The sequence below is a fragment of the Eubalaena glacialis genome, chromosome 18 (genome assembly GCF_028564815.1).
Source record: "Eubalaena glacialis isolate mEubGla1 chromosome 18, mEubGla1.1.hap2.+ XY, whole genome shotgun sequence".
NCBI classification, from domain to species: Eukaryota; Metazoa; Chordata; class Mammalia; order Artiodactyla; family Balaenidae; genus Eubalaena; species Eubalaena glacialis.
In genome coordinates, this window is record NC_083733.1 from 12,833,988 (window position 1) to 12,852,744 (window position 18,757).

Consider the following 18,757-nt stretch of genomic DNA (forward strand, 5'->3'; position numbering starts at 1 on the left):
ATAACTTTGTCCAACTGCTGAGAAAAAAATAACTGCCAACCCAGATTTTTATACCCAGCTAAATTATCATTCAATAGTTACAGCAAATAAAAACACTTTTTAAATTTGCAAGCAAAAAAAAAGTGTTTATGCTTAATAAATTCTCACTGAAAAAAAACTTAACATCTACCTCTGGAAGAAGGAAATTTAACTCAGAAGGATGAAGTATGATGAAAGAAGGAACAGTAGGCAAAGAATTTGCTAAGCAGGTGGGTGACTCCAAACAAGCAGACTTTATCAAATAAGAACAGCAACAACTAATTCTAGAGTACAAAAACGAAGTGGAATTAGAATACTGAATCTTGGACTTCCCTGGTGGTGCAGTGGTTAAGAATCCACCTGCCACTGCAGGGGACACGGGTTTGAACCCTGGTCCAGGAAGATCCCACATGCCACGGAGCAACTAAGCACGTGTGCCACAACTACTAAGCCTGTGCTCCAGAGCCCGTGAGCCACAACTACTGAGCCTGCATGCCCTAGAGCCTGCGCACCGCAATTACTGAGCCCATGCGCCACAACTACTGAAGCCTGCACGCTCTAGGGCCCGCATGCTGCAACTACTGAGCCCGCATGCTGCAACTACTGAAGTCCATGCACCTAGAGCCCACAACAAGAGAAGCCACTGCAATGAGAAGCCCACGCACTGCAAGGAAGAATAGCCCCTGCTCACCGCAACTAGAGAAAGCCCGCGCACAGCAATGAAGACCCAAAGCAGCCAAAAAAAAAAAAAAAAGAATACTGAATCTCAACAGTGTGTAAGACAAACTGTGGGTTCTTTTTTATTTGGGAAGAGAGTAGAGATACTGATTTAACATTAGATTTTTTTTTCAAGTATGCAAGCCAAAAATTTAAGAGTAGCCTCTAAAAGAACTGAAAGCTTCCAGATGGTGATAAAGAAAACCCAAGTTATCTAACAGAAGGCAGGAAAGGAGAAAAATGCAAACAAAACACATGGTACATAACACAAAACAACATATTAAATAATAATATATTTTATACTAATTAGATATTAAATTAACATATAGTGGTATTCAGAATACTTTTTAAATGGATTTGGGACTTCTCTGGTGGTCCAGTGGGTAAGACTCCACTCTCCCAATGCAGGGGGCCCGGGTTCGATCCCTGGTTGGGGACTAGATCCCGCATGCAGCAGCTAAGAGTTTGCATATCACAACTAAGAGCCCGCATGCCACAACTAAAGATCCCACATGCTGCAACTAAGACCCAGCACAGCCTAAATAAATAAATATTTTTTTTAAAATGGATTAAACTTGCAAATTAAAAGTCTCAGATTAGGTTGAAAAAAACCCCAACTATCTGTCATTTACAGGAGACACATCTAAGACATTAGGACACAGGGACTGAAAATAAAAGGACAGGAAAAGATACCAGCAAATAGTTACAAAAAGAAAGCTGGCATTAATACCAAAGAAAATAGACCAAAGAAAAAAGTATTATTAGAGATAAAGATGTTCTCTACAAAAGCAATTCTCCAGAAGGACATAAACAACTATATACTTGAGAAAAGTTCAAATTACACACAGCAAAATTTGACAAAATTATAAAGTGAAGTTGGCGAAGCCATAGTCAGAGAGAGTTTAACATAGTTCTCTCAGGAACTGGTAGATCAAGAACGCCAAAATTTAGTAAGATAAGGAAGATTTGAACAACACAACTGATAAGCTTGATCTAAGGATATCAGAATCAAATTTCACCCAACAATCAGAACACAATCTTCTCAAGCATGAATGAAATATTTATGGAAACTGACCATGCAGTGTGCCACAAATCAAGCATCAATAAAAACCAAACAATCAGGATTATAGAGACTGCTCTGTGACTATAATGCAATCATGTTACAGGCCAACTTAAAATTTTTTGGAAATTTTAAAATATACTTATAAATAACTCATGAATCAAAGAAATACTAAAAAGTAGAAAATACCTAGAAATGAATGATAAAGGAAACACTACAGATCAAAAATCATGGGACCCAGGGACTTCCCTAGTGGTCCACTGGTTAAGAATCCATCTTGCAATGCAAGGGACACCGGTTTGATCCCTGGTCAGGGAACTAAGATCCAATATGCCGCGGGGCAACTAAGCCCACGTGCCACAACTAGAGAGGAGCCCATGCGCCACAACAAAGAGCCTGCACGCCGCAATGAAAGATCCTGTGTGCCGTGACTAATACCCAACGCAGCCAATAAATAAATAAATATTTAAAAATATCATGGAACCCAGTTAAAGAAGTGCTCAAAGGAAAATTCTAGAGCCTTAAATGACTATGTTAGAAAAGGAGATTAAAAAGTAAATGAGCATAGGGTACACTTAAGAAGTTAGAAAAGCATAAACAGTAAGCTCAATGAAAGTAGAAGGAAAGATAAAATACAGTTAAGAGTATAAAGCAATGAAATGTGGCAGGCAGAGGGGAGGCAATGGACAAAACCAAAAGCTGCTCCTTTGAAAATAAAATAATAAAAAATAGGTCTGGCAAGACTTATCAAGAATAAAAAGAAAACATACAAATAATATTAGGAATGAAAAGGGGGACATAATATAGAGATAGACACAGAGGCTGTCTTGAAATATATGACACAAGAATAGAAAACCTGAACAGGCCAGTAACACTGAAGAACTTGAATCATTAGATAAAAGCTTACTCAACAAAAAAAGTCCTAGGTCCAGATAGTTTTACAGGAGAATTCTACATGTGAGGTCCACCAAGCATTCAAAATACAGATATTTCCTTTGCCTTTATCTGTTTCCTCCAGATCCACTTTCCTCTCTGTTAGCCTTCTCTCCAGAAGACTAAGAAGTCTGGACACGGTTTCCTTGCCTCCCAAACTTCTGTTGCATTTGGCCAATGGGAATCAAGAAACCAGAGGACAAGATGATAGAGAGACTGGGGGTACTTATTACCTGGTGCCCTCTGCGCTTTGCCATGATATGGCAGTGGTTCCTTTCTCCTATGTAAGTCCACAGTTCTGTGGGACATCTCTCCCAGGGCTACAGTTCTCATCATGTTTGGTAACGGCTCCCTCCCCATGCACTTCAGATCTAGGTGTTATAAGAGCTTCCCACTCTGGCCAGTCTCCAGGTGCTTCACCATCCACTGTTAGTTCCTTTAATCCTGCCCACACCTTTGTAAACTGTCTGTTCAATTAAATTTGATTCAATTACCTCTCTGAGTGTGCCATCTGTTTGCAGCCAGAACTCTAATACACCTTTATACAAACTCTTCAAGACAAAAGTGAACATACACTCCTAACTGCCTTATAAAAGGTTACATTAATCTTAATAACAAGAAAAAGATAGTATAAAAATTATGAGTGAAATTTTATAACATATGCAGAAATCCCAAGTAGAATATTAACATATTAAATCTAACAATGTATAAAAATAGAACACATCACAACCAAGTAGGGTTTATTTAATGAATATAAGGATAGTTTAACACTACAAAATCTATTGATACAATTCACCTCAGTAACAAATTAAAGGAGAAAGACAATGTGAATAAATGCAAGGGAAATTTTGATAAAATAGCCATTTGTGATATTTAATTTAACAAATTAAGAATAGAAGGAAATAAAGGCTATCCACCGAAAACATACACAATGCTTCCAATGCAAGAGGCACTTCCTTTAATAGGAGGAAAACAAGGATGCCCATGGTTATAGATTCAAATAAACTTTTTACCAGAGGAAATTGCCAGCAATCCTAAGGTAAGAAGGAGGAGTGACACACAGAATTAGAAAAGAAGAAACAAAACCGTCATTATTTACCAACGTGATTCTCTTGGATTTTCTCTGTAGATGCTTTCCATTAAAACTATTAGACCTATAAGAGTTCAACAAGTCTGCTGAATATACCAGAAACCTGAAGTAATTATAAAAAAATTTAAAAATACTATTTACAGCATAAACCAAAAAACTATAAGGTACCCAGGGGTAAATCTAACAAAAAAGATTCAAGATCTTTAGATAATTACTAAGCTTTACTCAGAGACATTAAATAATAATAAGAGGTTACTTTTACTGATCACTTACTATCTGCTGGGCAATGCTTTGAGTGATGTGGATATGCCTATAAGCTCATTTAATTGATACAATAGTACTGTATGATAGATATAATTATTATAAGCCTCACTTAACCTTAACCACTACCCCACACTGCCTCTCCTAAGAAGGGGTTTCTCGTGTGCATTAGTGGTATACTGGTGAGCATAGCTGCCTTCCAAGAAGGGGTGTCTCATTGCAGGCACCTCCCATGCAGGCACCTCTGGCTCAGCCAAGCCAAGCCTCCAGAAGACATTCTCAGGTGATACTGAGGCAGACTTGACCTGAATTACCCAGGCTCCAGCTGTCTGAGACTCTCAATTGAAGGGCAAGAAGCCCTTCTTCCATCAGATGAGATCACAGCACAGCATGGGAGCAGAGCTTGGGACTTCATCTACTTCAAATCACATAAGGATACAGACCAACTCTGAAGAAAGTAGATCTCCATATTAGGCCTAGCCACCCTTCAGACACCATGTCACTTTTAAGTTCATGTGGCTTTCCCATTCCTAAGAACAGGTCAATGTAGATTCCTCAGACTTGACATGTTTTATTTATTAAGACTTTAAGCTGCTTTGCAGAGTTAAGGACTTAATGGACATTCAACTATTTATGCCTCTTTAGTAACATTTGAAGAGTCTGGCTAACGGAAATGCAGTATTTATTTTGCATTTTTTGCAACTTTTCTGTAAGTCTGAAATTATTTCAAAGTTTTTAAAAATGTAAAAAAATTTTATTCTTACATCTGTAAGTCCATTCCCATCAGGTTCACAGGTAGACCCAATTTTATAAAGATGGCAATTGATAAACTCAACATAAAACTCCAGTAAATATCCTAACAGTTTTTCCCCCATAGAAGTTGACAAAGCTGATTTTTAAATTTATCTGGAAGCAAAAAGCGCCAAAAATAGCTAAGCAGTTTCTGTTGTTTTATTGTTGTTGTCTGTAACATACAGAACTGTTTATTCTGCTGTTTGCAATACAAAGACATAGGGAAATGTTATTGTTTGTGCAATATAGTAGGGGAAAAAATGTGAAACTGTCCATTAGGGTCGGTTTGCCAGATGTCCTGTCATTAAGAATAACAGCTATAAACAGAGCAGTTCCTGGTACTCTGTACTTCATTTTGTTGATTCTATCTGGATTCCCTTATTTGTCCCTAGAAAGCTTTATTTAGACAACACAGCTCTGAAAGAGAATAAATAACAATATGAAAGGATTTGCCCTTCTACATGGCAAGACAAAACTATAGTAATTAAGAAAGTATTAGCACAAGGATAGACAACTTGACCAATGGAACAGAACAAAAAGCCCAGGAACAAATCCATGCCTGGAAGGAAACTTGATATTTTTATAGAGGTATCTTGAAACTTGATAGAGACAGCTTTGCAAATCAGTAGGAAAAGACTTTACCATTCCTCACTTGCTGCTGGGAGAGCTGGTTATTCATATGGAAGAAGGAAAATATATCTTTATCTTACTCCATTCAAACAATTTAATTCTCCATAGATTAAGGACTCAAATATGAAAGGCAAAATTTTAAAACTTTTAGAAGAAAATATAAGACAATAATCTTTATGACCTCAGGGAAAGAAAAATCCTTCTTAGGACACAAATGCACAAGCCATTAGGGAAAACACTGGAATATTCAATTATATTAAAGGTAAGTTAACCATAAGAAATCGCAAGGAGAATAAAGAGATAACCCACAAACTGGGATATACAGATGTATATCTGGAAACAAAATGAAATAAAAACACAAATTCATACAAACTAGTAAGAAAAGGATGAACCATCCAATATAAACATGGATAAAAGACATGAACAAGAATGATGATTAAATATACATTAGTATATTAATTATATATAAATATATATTACATCAAGTATATAAATAACAAAAATCACAACGATATATCATTTCACACTCACCAGAACTTGCCAAAAATTCAAGTATGACAATATCAAGTTTTGGCAAGAACATGTAACAAGTGAAAATATGCTATTTGGGGAGTATAAATTGGTACGAGCACATTGGCAACCTACTGGGCAATATTTAATCAAGAGTTGAAGGTATATGTATATGAGCCTGTGACCCAGCTATCTCAAGACTAAGGATGTACGCTAGAAAAACTCTCATTCAAGTATACAAGGAAACAGCAAAACATTCTCAAAGTAACTGAAAATAACTTTAATATCCACTGATGAGAATGGATTGATAAATGGTGATATCTGTGGTATATTCTTACAATAGAGTAGAGCAGCAAAAATGAATGTGTTATAGCAGCAAATAGTACAATGGATTTACAGATCTCAAATCCATTTTGAGTTATATCTATAGACAGAGATATGAAAGGATAGAGACATTATAAAGTTTACATAAGTTAAATACTGTTTTGGATAGAAACAGGCAGTGAAAAGTATGAACACATACAGGATGATCAACAGGAGAGTCAGGGCAGTGGTTACTTTTGGGAAGGGAAGGAGAAAAATAGGAATTGAGCGAGGTCCATACAATTACATCTGCAATGTTTTATTTATAAGATGTTATGGGAAAACCCAAATGAACTTTTTGGCTAACCCAATATTAACCTGCTTGGTAGGTAAGTACATTATCTCTTTTGCATGCCTGAAATAGTTCATTTTTTGAAAAGATTCCAAGAGACAAGAACTCCTTTTCAGAGTCACACCACTATGTGATTTCCTAAAATGTGCAAGTGAAACCAAAATTGAAATAGCACAAACCCCTGTGACCCTTCCATCTTACAGTCACAGGACTGAAACTTTATAGAGTTCATCTAATAAATGTGAATGGACAGGAAAAGGAAGGGGCAGGATCCAGCTTGGATCCCATGACAAGATGTACCCTGGGGACCCTCAGGGAAAAGAGAGGAAAGTTATTCCTGCTCTTTTATAAAAGTGATAATCACTTTTTTCTTAATTGTTTTGAACTCCTTATGCAAAAGATATTTTGTAATTATGCCAGCAATTAAAAATGTTGAGCCTCCACTATATAACCTAAGAGAAATTTGTCCTCTCAGAACAAACTTCTTTTTTCTTGTTTGAAGAAGTTGGTTAAAGTCATCTCTGCAGGATGTATCTATAATCCTAGAGACCTGGATACCTTCAAGGCCCAGAACTCCCCCTCCCAGTTCCATGCTTCTGCCCTTTTCTCTTAGTTATTGCTGGCTCTTAGGCATCAAACGCTGGCTTCCTGTTCCCCTTTATTGAGCTCTGGAGACTTGGAACTGGTAAGAGGCTTTGAAGAAAAGTACAAAGCCAGGAAAACACGGAATGGAGACAACTATGACTTTCCAAAGGAAAGCAAATCTCAACAGTTGTAATAACATTTTAGACTTTCCTCTGTCTGTAGCTTACGTAAGACGTGGCTCAGACAGGAGGACCTAAGAAGTACTTAAGTCACTGAAGTTGGAAACAGTGAAAACTCAGGTTCCGGCGGGCAGAGAGGCTGAGGACAGGCTTTTTTTTTTTTTAATTTTATTTTTGGCTGCGTTGGGTCTTCGTTGCTGCGCGCGGGCTCTCTCTAGTTGCGGTGAGCGGGGGCTACTCTTCGTTGCAGTGCGCGGCCTTCTCACCGCAGTAGCATCTCTTGTTGCAGAGCACAGGCTCCAGGCGCACGGGCTTCAGTAGTCGTGGCACGCAGGCTCAGGAGCTGTGGCTCATGGGGTTAGTTGCTCTGCAGCATGTGGGATCTTCCCGGGCCAGGGCTCGAACCCATGTTCCCCTGCATTGGCAGGCAGATTCTTAACCACTGAGCCACCAGGGAAACCCAGAGGACAGGCATTTTGGATGCTGGTATTATAATCCTGGCTTGTTCTAAACTCTAAGAATCTCCAGCATGCCCTTTTCACAATCCTATAAAGACACTGGGTGAACTGTTCACTTTGGGTGTCATTCTAAGTGCTTTATTATACCTAAATTCTTCAGAGCACAGACTCTGTAGAATCCTCTCTATGTGAGGTAGTCCCACAGTCAGTGCCAAGCACCATGCCACCATTTCACAATATGGAAAAAGGAGGCGCACTCGTGGCTCTTATATTCTCATCATTAGGCCTGCAGCCATCCCTTAATCCAGAAATATGATGTTGTTCTTGTAAATGGCCTCGGGTCCTCTGACCCAGGGCCTCCATTTCATGATCCTTTTACACTACAATAGTGTTTTAATAAACTGAGTTTGAATGCTGAAACTCCAGTCTCGTTGGTCATGCTACTGCGACAGTTCACTGAGCACAGCCCTCCCCATTCTATTCTGCTGTCCTGCACTTTGAATTCAGGGCTTGCTGTCAGCACGGAAAGCACCAGAGTTCTGATATGGCAGCCTTTGGTTATGTTCAACCGAGGGATTTATCTTCCACAACCTACTCAAAACCCTCCTCCAAAAGCTACCAAAAATTCCCCTGGTGAGAAATGCTATTATGAGAAGGAGTGGCTGCTTTCTGACTCACAGTTTCATTAAAAAGATTTTTTTTTTCAAACAAATGTTCAGTAGAAGAATCCAAAGGTTTTCCAAAGTCACAGCAAAAACAGAACAGCTCATAATACTATTTCTCAAAGGTCTGTCACTTCATAGGAGATTCCTATACCTCAAAATGCTGGAGATGCTCAGATTCACTATCCTTTTACATTGCATTTGGCCTCTGGGCTGAGAGGAGGTAGGAAATGGATGCATTAAACCCAGCCAACAAGACTGGGCTCATCAGATATTAAGATGGAAGGCAGCTAACTTGCAAGCCAGCCCTGGGCATAGGCCTTGGACTTACCAGAGTTCGCCAGGGCTGGCTGCAATAGTTACGAATGTTTTAGCCATTTCTAACCAGGATTGAGGAAATCTAATAATACGTGTTATATTTCGTAATGCTTATTACAGTAGTGGGCAGTGTTACCACAAAGTTTCTTTGAAAAGCTGACTTAGATGGTGGTGTGCCTCTGGGGGCATTAAAAGTGTGTATGATCTAAACAGAATAGACCAATATTACAGAAAGCTCACTTGTATTTATGGTAGACCAAGTACTTCATTGGTTTAGGCTGGAATCCCAAGGGCTCCCTCAAATCCCTGTAGGATTCCTGGAGTACTTAAGCAGGCATCAAGATAAAAGAATCTTAATATTTCTTAGTTTTTCTCTAAGGAAAAGCACCTTCTCAGTGCGGGGGAGCAGGGGGGGAGTGATATTTGAGAGGGAAACAAATGAAAAGATCTCCAAAGACTGGAGAAATAGGGGCAAAATGACCAAGCTGGCCGGAGTCTTGGAGTTTCAGTCCTGCATTCTCCTCCTACCTCTGTCTCAGATCATCTGGATGACTCTAGATTTAAGTTTCTTCCACACATAATAAATCAACTTTGACCTTAAAAGATACTGTACAGTACAGAGGTGACTAATTTCAGAACAACTCCTTTTGAAGCATGGCTTATTTAATTACACTTTGTAGAGGGCTGAAGGTACTACCAACAAGCAAGCTGGAGCCATGCTATGCCAAGTCTAATTCACCAAGACCAAAAGGACCACATATGCCGAAATGTAAGGAGGGGTTTCTCCAAAGATTATCCTTCAGAGAGTAAGGTATCACCTTACAGCCAAAGTCTGCATAAAGTCTTTCAGCACGGAACATTTCCCTAAATTCTGTACTTTGGGCAAAAAAATACTCAACTATAACACAGATTTAATAATTATTCCAGGGGGGAAATGACATTTCAGTCACTACTGCTGCCTATCATAAACAAGGCTTTAAAAATTACTTAAAACAGCACTAAAGTGTCAATGTCGCGGAGCTCAGAGACAAACACAAGACCAAGGAGGAAAACTCTTACATTTCCTTATGTACATTTTGGCCTGGGATAAATTTTACAGAGATGGGTTTAAAAGGTGGTGGATCAGGCTTCTAGAAAACAGCGTTCAGTGACCAGAAAGAAAAGTGGCTCTAGGGATGACAAAGATACTGAAGTCAAAGATAATGAAAAAAAAAGTTTTTCTTTTGATATTTTCATTGAGAAGCTAAGAGGACCATTTATATTGGCACATATGAGGAATTTCTTACCAGGCACTTGACTGGAACCACAAAGAAAAGATCACCTGCCCCAGCCCAGATAGAGGATTTAGTTAACAAGGAATAACGTGAGTGAAGAGTAGAGAGGAGATCATCCGTGTAGCAGCCTCATGGACAAGCGCCTGAATTTGTTTATTCAACAGAGGAACTGATGAAGAAGGTAAAATCTTCCACAAGCTGCAATATTCAGACTTTCTCTTAAAGGAGTGAGGAAGCAAAAATTCTTAGAAAGAACAAAGTAGTGCCAATCACCTTCATAATAAATATACATTCCCAGCACCTAGCACAGGTCCGGGTATACTGGAAGCACTCAATCTCAGTTGAATAAATGAATATCTTAGCTCAACAGATCTACACACACACACAACGTCTCATACTTCCAGTCAGCTAAAAAAAAAAAAAAAAAAAAGGGTATTTTGTCCACTTTAAAGTCTGGATTCATCCTGAGATCTTGTACTTGTCTAGCTGCCTGGCTGGGGATATAAGAAAGAGGATGTAACTCAGGAAGCTCTTCTGTAGCACAAGCAGCCAACGGCAGCTGTGCCTTAGGTGAAAAATGAGGGGAAAGACAAGCACAGAAGGATAGGGGACACTGCCACAACTACCTTCTGTTCGGAGCAACTCAGGACCAAGGCAGATTGGCTCAGGCCTATCTGTAGGAGAAAAATGCTTAGTACCATGTAAAAGAAAACAGCCAAAGAATGAACAATGCTCTTGCTGGGTGGATCTACCCTCTGGGAGCAATAGAAAAGAAGATTTGTATGGATTCTGCCTGGGAAATATCTGACTAGTTTAGTGATATTGAAAGTGATGCTAATGAATGCATGAGAAAAGAAGTCAGAGTTCTTTCTCTCTGTTTATGGAGAGAAAAGTTAAATCCATGGTAGGGGTGCACTTCAGATATAGATGGTATTCTGACTACATTTTTAGAATCATTTGTTACAAATTCAGATTCTACTGAACTCTGGGAGTGGGGTTCTGTCCTCTGCATTGTTAATGAGACCCTAGAGAATACTGGGCAGACTCAAGTTTGAAAACCCTTTGAACCATTCACAGAAATCAGGAGAGCTCTTGTCTGCATCTGCCTCCTTCTCCTTACAGATCCGGGAGTGCACCATAAATTCTTACCATGCCTCCTCTTACTTTACGGCGGCGGCACAGCGAATTCCTCCTTCCTCTTTACTCTCAACAGAGGAAAGCTGTACTCTCAATTCCAACAACTCGAGGGAGATCTCAAGGTAAACAGTTTCATCAGCCTACAAAGTACCCCAGCTGCGGCTTTCAGATTAAACCTGGTTCTTTATTTGCTTCGCACTTGAGGGTTGGTCTTCAGGTTATTCACCCCTCAAGCATTTAGCCTATCAAAATCAGGAACCCAACTGTTGGTTTCAAGGATAAACCTGTGTTCTTATGAGAAAATAAGATTCAGAGGTGAAAACTGCCAGGTCTGTAAGAAGTCCGTTCTCATACTCAAGCCTACACCCACCGTAATCACTAGGAACCATTTGAATGAGACAAGGCCGTGGCAAAGCTTGGAAAAGAAACAAATGGAAATTTGTACACATCCATCATTCTAAAAGATGGGGAACAGGATTTAGGTTTTGGACTAACTTCAAGATTTTGATACCTCAACCTCAGTGACCCAGTCATTAAAAGCACCCCCTACTTAAGGGTTAGTAAGAGCAAGACCAAGAGCTTAAGTTACCACCACTTCCTTATGACTTTTTTCCAATTTTGAAACTGTCAAAATTGAAGTTTAGTTTTAAAATTGGGTTTGCTAAAATGTAAGTGCCCAATAAGCCTGGGTTGAATGTCATATTTGTAAAATACAAAGCATGTTCCTTTCCCCAAAAGGAACTGGAGTTGCATTTCTGGTAAAGAGTGGCTTGGCTCAGAGAGTATTCCTTGTGACCTATTTGGGGTGTGTCTTTGTTTAATGGCAAAATGTACACATCCCATAAAACACACACTTTAAGAGTGAAACTACTGTTTCTTGCAACACCTTTCAAACCCCAGTGAGGGAGAATTAACTGTGACCTTCAAGAAATGATCTTCTCCTCAAGGGAACTTTTTTTTTCTTTTATAGAAAATAAGCCCTCATGGTAATAGAGAGCTAAAAAACTCTGCTTTTTAAAAAGTCTTCCAAGAAAACCCAGTCTTCATTAAGAATAAAACTTCTGCAGGGCAGGGACCCAGCATGCTATGTGGAGGCCACAGAATGCTCTTCCTTTTCCAGAAACTATGGAAAGGACCATTACATCTAGCACACCTATAGTGAGGCACAAAGAGGCTTTCTGATCCACTCCGATGGAACTGGCAACTCTCCCTAATTATTTAAGAACAGAGAAAATTAAATCACTTGAGAAGCCTAGAGTGGCAGCAAAATAGAACCCATGAGATATCCTGCTGGCACGTTCAAAGACTTACCAAAAAGTCACCATCTATCAGCCCCTGTTGATGGCTTGATAACAACAGAGAACAGTTTAGTTTTCTGCACATGCACGTGTATACACGCATCTGACTAAGAAGTTGGAGGGAAACCTCAATGACCAGCCGTTTTATATTAGGGCCCAGGAAACAGGCAACCTATTTCTTCCAACACGGTGGAGCCTCTATATTTTCCCCCCACATCTAGAAATCTGTATTCTGAGATAAACAGGACTACAAATGGATGACGAGACCTCCACAATACCACCCAACCATTAGGAGTTAAACACCTTACAGCAAAACACATTTTATGTGGAAAAGAAGGGACTCTACTCGGATTCTATAAAGCAGCTCTTCTCAAGTGGCATTCTTATTATGGACGGTCCCCTCAACACAGGTCAGATGTCAGTAGAGAGCACTAGCTTCCATTTTGGGGAAAGAGTTCACACGATCCTAAATCTCTCTGCCCAGCAACTTCTGAGGAGATGAAAGAAGGCAGAGAACTCTAGAAGTGCCCCTGTAAGAACACCACTTCCCATTTCTATGTTATTTGGCTTTTGTAAACACCATCTCATGAGACCACAACAGCGACCCGGCAAGGTAAGCAGAACAGGTATTATCTCCAACTTACAGGTGGAGAAATGGTGACTCTGAGGCTAAATGACTCACTTGCACAAGGTCACAAGACAGGCAGTTAACTAGCAGCCCAACCGGGAGAGGAGCCTAGCCCTCTGACACGCAAGCAGTGCAATTTCCACGACGCTATCCAGCTTCCTCATGTTTTAGGTTGAGAGGCAGTAGAGGGTAATGGCTAAGAGACCAGGTGGATTCTGATACTGGCAGACCTGCATTCCAATCCCAACTCTGCCACCTATTAGCTATCTGGCCTTGTGTAGGTTCGTTAACCTCCCTTTGCACCTCAGTTTCTTTATCTGTAAAATGGGAATTAAAACATTTTACCTCCTAGAGTTATAGTGATGATTAAATGAGCTGATGAACATATGGCACTCTAATTCATTCACTCAACAAATATTTGTGCCTGGCACATGGAGTGCAGGAGTTACAACAGTGATCAAGAGGCACAGTCTTCCTCTCATGGAGCTTAAAATTTAGTCAACTTAAACAGAAAGAGTAAATGGATAAATACAATGTGTTAAGTGCTATTAAGGTAACAGGTGAGTGACTGGAGAGACTGACAGGAGAGAGCCAATTTTTAAGAGTGGTCTCTAAGGAGAAATTTAAGTTGAGCCCTAAGGGATCATAAAAGGCTATCCCTGTGCAGAATGGAAGGAAAAGCATTCCAGGCAAAGGAAATAGGGCGTGCAAGGGTCACAGCCCAGAGAAGGCAAACGTGACTGTGTGTATCCTCGCAGGATTTGGGGAACAACTTTTACAGGCTGGCTGTATTTGTATTTTAAATTTTACAGGCTGGCTGTATTTGTATTTTAAAAATAACAGAGACAACGCTCAAGAGAGGTGAGGTGTCTCGTCCAAGGTCACAGCTTCTCCAAGGAGGAGCTGAGACCCCAGTATTCTACCTCCTGACATAACATCAGCTCGCTCCCTTTGAGGAAGCCTCTAGCTCATTGAGCTCCCCCACTTATTTCACTGACAGCTGTTTTCTGTGCCCCTGAAGAGTTCCAAGAGCGCCTTGAAAACACAAGCAACGACATCACATCAACTTCCAGGCATCCAGTCAACTGTGCACTGAAATCCTCACTCTTCTACTCTTAAGACACAAGAGTGAAAACTGCTGGGACCTTCCCCAAGGCTCCAAAATTTCTCTTCTTAAAGCAACAAACAAGACAGGAAGGGGATGTCCTGGAAGGAAGAGCCTGTGGCCTGTTGCAGAAGGTGAGATAGAACTACCATTGCAGAAGAGCGGAAATATCAAAGTTCCTCTCAAATGAGCTGCACAGGAAAAACTAATTACTTTATTTGAATAAAACAACAAATCCCTAAGGAGGTGGTTCTCAATCAGGCGATACCCCGCCCCCACCAAGAGCACTTTGAAATTTGTGGGAGTATTGAGCAGGCAGGGCCAGGTATGTTCAATGTCCTGCAAAAGGACAGGATAGTCCTATAACAACTATATTACCCAAAATATTAACAGCGGCCCCACCCATTTTAATATTAATCCCTCAAGGGATTAATATGCTCCAAGTTTTCCTGTAGTCCCTGGTTCAGTGGCTCTTCCTAACCTCACTACAAGTAGATTAAAAAAAACCTTAAGGTTTTATAGCTGAGGAGTCTGAATTCTGGAATCCAATTTTAAGCTCATAGCTCCAGCATGGAACTTGGTGGCGGAATAAGGAAAAAGACGTTTGCAGTAAGAAACAGACAAGAAATTTAAGCAAGGGAACTCCTTCTCCAGAGAAACCTCTGTAAGATTACATTTTTGCAACACACAAAATTCTACTTGCGCTTTTTGAGAACCTCCTTATAGCACCCTTCAGTTTAAAATCAGACACTAATGACAGTTCTTTTAAAAACTTAACTACAATCATCTCAAAAATACACCTGACTCTTTCTGGACCAAATTTTATAAGAAATATTATTAAGTTCAAGATGTCTAAGGGAGGGAGATGCAAGAGGGAAGAGATATGGGGACATATGTATAACTGATTCACTTTGTTATAAAGCAGAAACTGACACACCATTGTAAAGCAATTATACACTAATAAAGATGCTTAAAAAAAAAATGTCTAAAGCTGATCAAATGTCTAAAAGTACCAACGGTAGTCATGCCTTGCATCTCATTCAGGGCAGAGTTGGATGCATGCAGGTCAGAGAAGCTCCAATGATATCTAGAGGTCTGTTCAGGGATTAAAATTCCGTCCTAGCAATTAAAAGCCACTTTCAAATGTTACCCTAAATTAGTCACTAATTCTCCCTAAAAATTATTTCACAATTATTTTAAAGAATGGAAAAAAAAAAGACTTTTCAGAAATAGAGATACAAAAAGTCTACCCTATTTCACAACAGCTAGAACAGTGATCCAACAAATAAATCCTCCATAAAGCAATCTTTCTTCTACACAATATCTAAATTTTCTGAAGTCTCCCAAAGGAGTCTGAATATGTTAACTTCTTCACTCCAACTTGCCACTGAGCAAATAGCGGCCCCACACCCCTTCTGACCAATTTTCTAGAAGCTTAACCTGGCTTCTCAGGTTAGCTAAGCAGACAGACCTGTTTTCCTCCAGAAGCACCAAGCAGTGCCTTTTCTGCCCTGCCTGTTAGAGCCTGGGAAATCCTCCTCCAGCTTTTCGCTGACCTGCCACCAGAAGTTCACAAAATGAATTCATCCAGGTTCTCTGAATCCTCTTTTCCCCCTGACATGTGCCAACAGCCAGGCAATAAAATGCCACCTCTTGGTTACAAAAAGATGCAGAATACCCAGAAGACCAAGCACTCAGCATGGAGGGGAAGAAAAAAGATGGAGGGATGCAAGAGTCATTGAGCCAAGGCTACTACTGCATGCAGCATGGGTAACCAGAGCCCTGGTCCTGCAAAGCCTCCCAGGGAGGCTCCCGGCTGGGCCCTCCATCCAGCAGGCCACACCTGTCTATGACAGCAGCCTGACGGCCGCTCCACTTTAAACAATTCAAACAGATTTCCAGCAGGGTGGCAAAACTGGGCACCCGTCTCTCCCAGCAAGAGCAAGAGCCCTAATTCAAACACCACTTGGCCCCAATTTTTTCACACCCTTTGTTTAGGAGACACCGCTTGGTCAAATTGGATCCTTCTCTCTCTGTTACCGGTGAGGCAAGCACAATGCAGCAGTTACAGAAAGAAAGCATCGAGGCCGACTTGCTATAAGCCAGACAAGACCTGAGAATGGGGATGCCAGTGAATGAGACTTCAATAGGCATCCATAAGTGAACCAACACCTGAAGTCCTAATACGCCCGGCTCCGCAGCCTCTCAGAAAGCCTCTTTTCTAGAGGGTGGGTATCCCATTCATCCCTTGGCTTCGGCTAACCAAGGGGAAGGCAGACAGATCCAGGTTGCGCACTCCACCTCCAAATCTTCGCACACGCGCGAAGGTGTGGGGCGCCCCGGCGCGCCCTCGCTTGCACTCCACCCTCTGAGGCCTCCACCAACCGCGGACTCACCACTGTGCGAGCTGAACCACCTGGGTGCGATGTGCAGAGGTAGAGCATCCGCCAGCGAGGCTCGGGAGCCCAGGTACAGCATCCCGTCTCTATGGTGACCGCCGCCCGTCTCCTGGTAACCATTGCCGTGGGCATAGGTGGAGTCGGACGCCGACCCTCCGCCGCCGGGCGCCCTCTCGGAGTCGCCGGTCCCCCGGGAGGCGGGGGTGTAGAGGCCAAAGGGCACCCCTCCGGCCGTGCTGGGGTCCATGCCCATGCCCGCCACCGAACTGACCGAGCGGCTGCGCAGCCCCATGGCCCCGCCGCCCGCCCGGTAGTGCCCAAAGTGGGGCGCCCCTCCCGGAGGGGGCACGGCGCTGTCATCGGTGGAGACCCCCGGAAAAGGGCCCCGGGAGCGGGCCGCCGTGCTCTGCTTGCCCCCCATGCTCGCCCGGGCCCCGGTGGGGCGGGAACCTGGAGGCCGAGACCCTCCCCCACTTCTCAGCAGCGGGGGGAGGGTTGGGCGAGCATAAAGGGGGAGGGAGTCAAAAAAGGAGACCGGGAGAGAAAAAAGGAAAAAAAAGAAAAAAAGAAAAGAAAACCCGCGGGCGGAAGAGGCAGGCGGGCGGGGATCCCAAACTAAGAATTTAAAACGATCCAAGCCAAACGCATGTTTCCCCTCAAGGTCCAAAGGGGCGCAGTCCGGCGCGGGCTCAGCGCGCCACAGGCCGCCCCCGGGCCCCCAAAAGCCGGGGGAGCTGCAAGGAAGGAGGGAGGGAGGCGGCGGGCGAGCGGGCGGGCGGGCGCAGTGAGGCGCCCGAGGAGGCCGCCCGCCCGACAGCAGGAGGCGGAGGAGGGCTGGGGGCGCCGGGCGCGTCCCCCGCCTCAGGACGCCGCGACCATGGACGGCGGCCCGGACCCCTCCAGGCCTCGGGCGGGCTGCGGCGCTGGGCAGCCAGGCGGAGCTCGGGAAGCCGCGGTCGCGTGGCGTAGCGCTCTCGCTCCAGCCGCAGCCGCCGCCGCCGCCTGCCCCGCCAGCCGCACCGCCCTGCTCGGTCCTGGGCTGCGCTCGCCGGCGCTCCTCGCCGCCGTGGAGACAATGGAGGGAAGCAGAGCGCAGGCGCCGCCCGCGCCCCCTCCCCCCCCGCCCCCCCCCCCCCCCCCGCCGGGTTAACCCCTTCGCAGCCCCTGCAGCGCCGGGCTGCTGACGCCCGAGAGGTCCCACCCACCCACCCAGCCCGCCCCGACCCGCCTGGAAACTGAGTGGCCTGAGCTATGGGGCGTCAGGAACAGAAGCAAGGCGTCTTTCCAAGCAAGCACTCTTTAAGCCCCTGAAAGTAGCTGATGATTCAGAGGGGGAACCACCTATGGGGGGAGGGGCTACCATGGTTCGAGGGGTGGGAAGGAAACGCAGGGAAGAATAAAAATTACTCTAGACGCCTACCTGGCTTTGAGGGTCACTGGTCAAGCTCCCCTCCCGGCACAAATTTGCCCCCACAGCGCCCTCTGGTGGACGTGTTGTCCGTTCTATCGGAGGTTCCCCATCCTAGAACCCCTAAAATCAGGAAGCTTAGCATTTGGGGGATTTTTAGTTTTTAGGGGGTACTTTTCACTGGGGCAGTTGTGACTCCAGATTTTGCTGACAGTAGATCAGAACTTCCTGTTTTGGGCTTAAGCAAATGGGTAGATTCCTTAGCTAAAATGTAATCCTGAAAATCATTACGTGTACGATAAAAAGTGAAAAGATGTAGACATGAAAATGCAATAATGCAGCTAGAACTAGTGATTTTAGAAACTCCCTAGTCCAAGGCGGGACCCCTGTTTTGTTTACCATTTATCCTGGCATGCACCACAGGGCCTGCGACACAGTAGGTACTCAATAAATATTTGCTGACCAAGTCTGCATTTTGCAATATGTCTCTCTCACATATTCACACTCACTGATTCATCGTTCGTTCGTCCATTCATTGGTTCAACAACTATTTTTCAAGTGCTGAGTGCTGGCTATGAGCATCACGCAGTCCCTGGCCTGACTTCCTTGCCCTAAATGTCCTCCAGATACTTCCAAATCA

General features: G+C 42.9%; 1 protein-coding gene across 3 annotated transcripts in view; it reads right to left on the bottom strand.

Moving 5' to 3' along the window:
* The window catches only part of ZNRF1 (zinc and ring finger 1), a 96,573-nt gene extending 78,786 nt beyond the window's left edge, over positions 1-17,787 (bottom strand). For 2 of the 3 annotated variants that reach the window (XR_009697826.1, XM_061172773.1), the window contains exon 1: positions 16,707-17,787. Coding sequence is in view for 2 of the 3 variants with exons in the window: in XM_061172773.1 (XP_061028756.1) it covers positions 16,707-17,130 (424 nt within the window). In the remaining variant the exon portion in view is untranslated. The remainder of the gene's footprint in view (positions 1-16,706) is intronic. The other variant, XM_061172772.1, reaches the window with a different exon arrangement.
* Between the last annotated feature and the right edge of the window lie 970 nt (positions 17,788-18,757).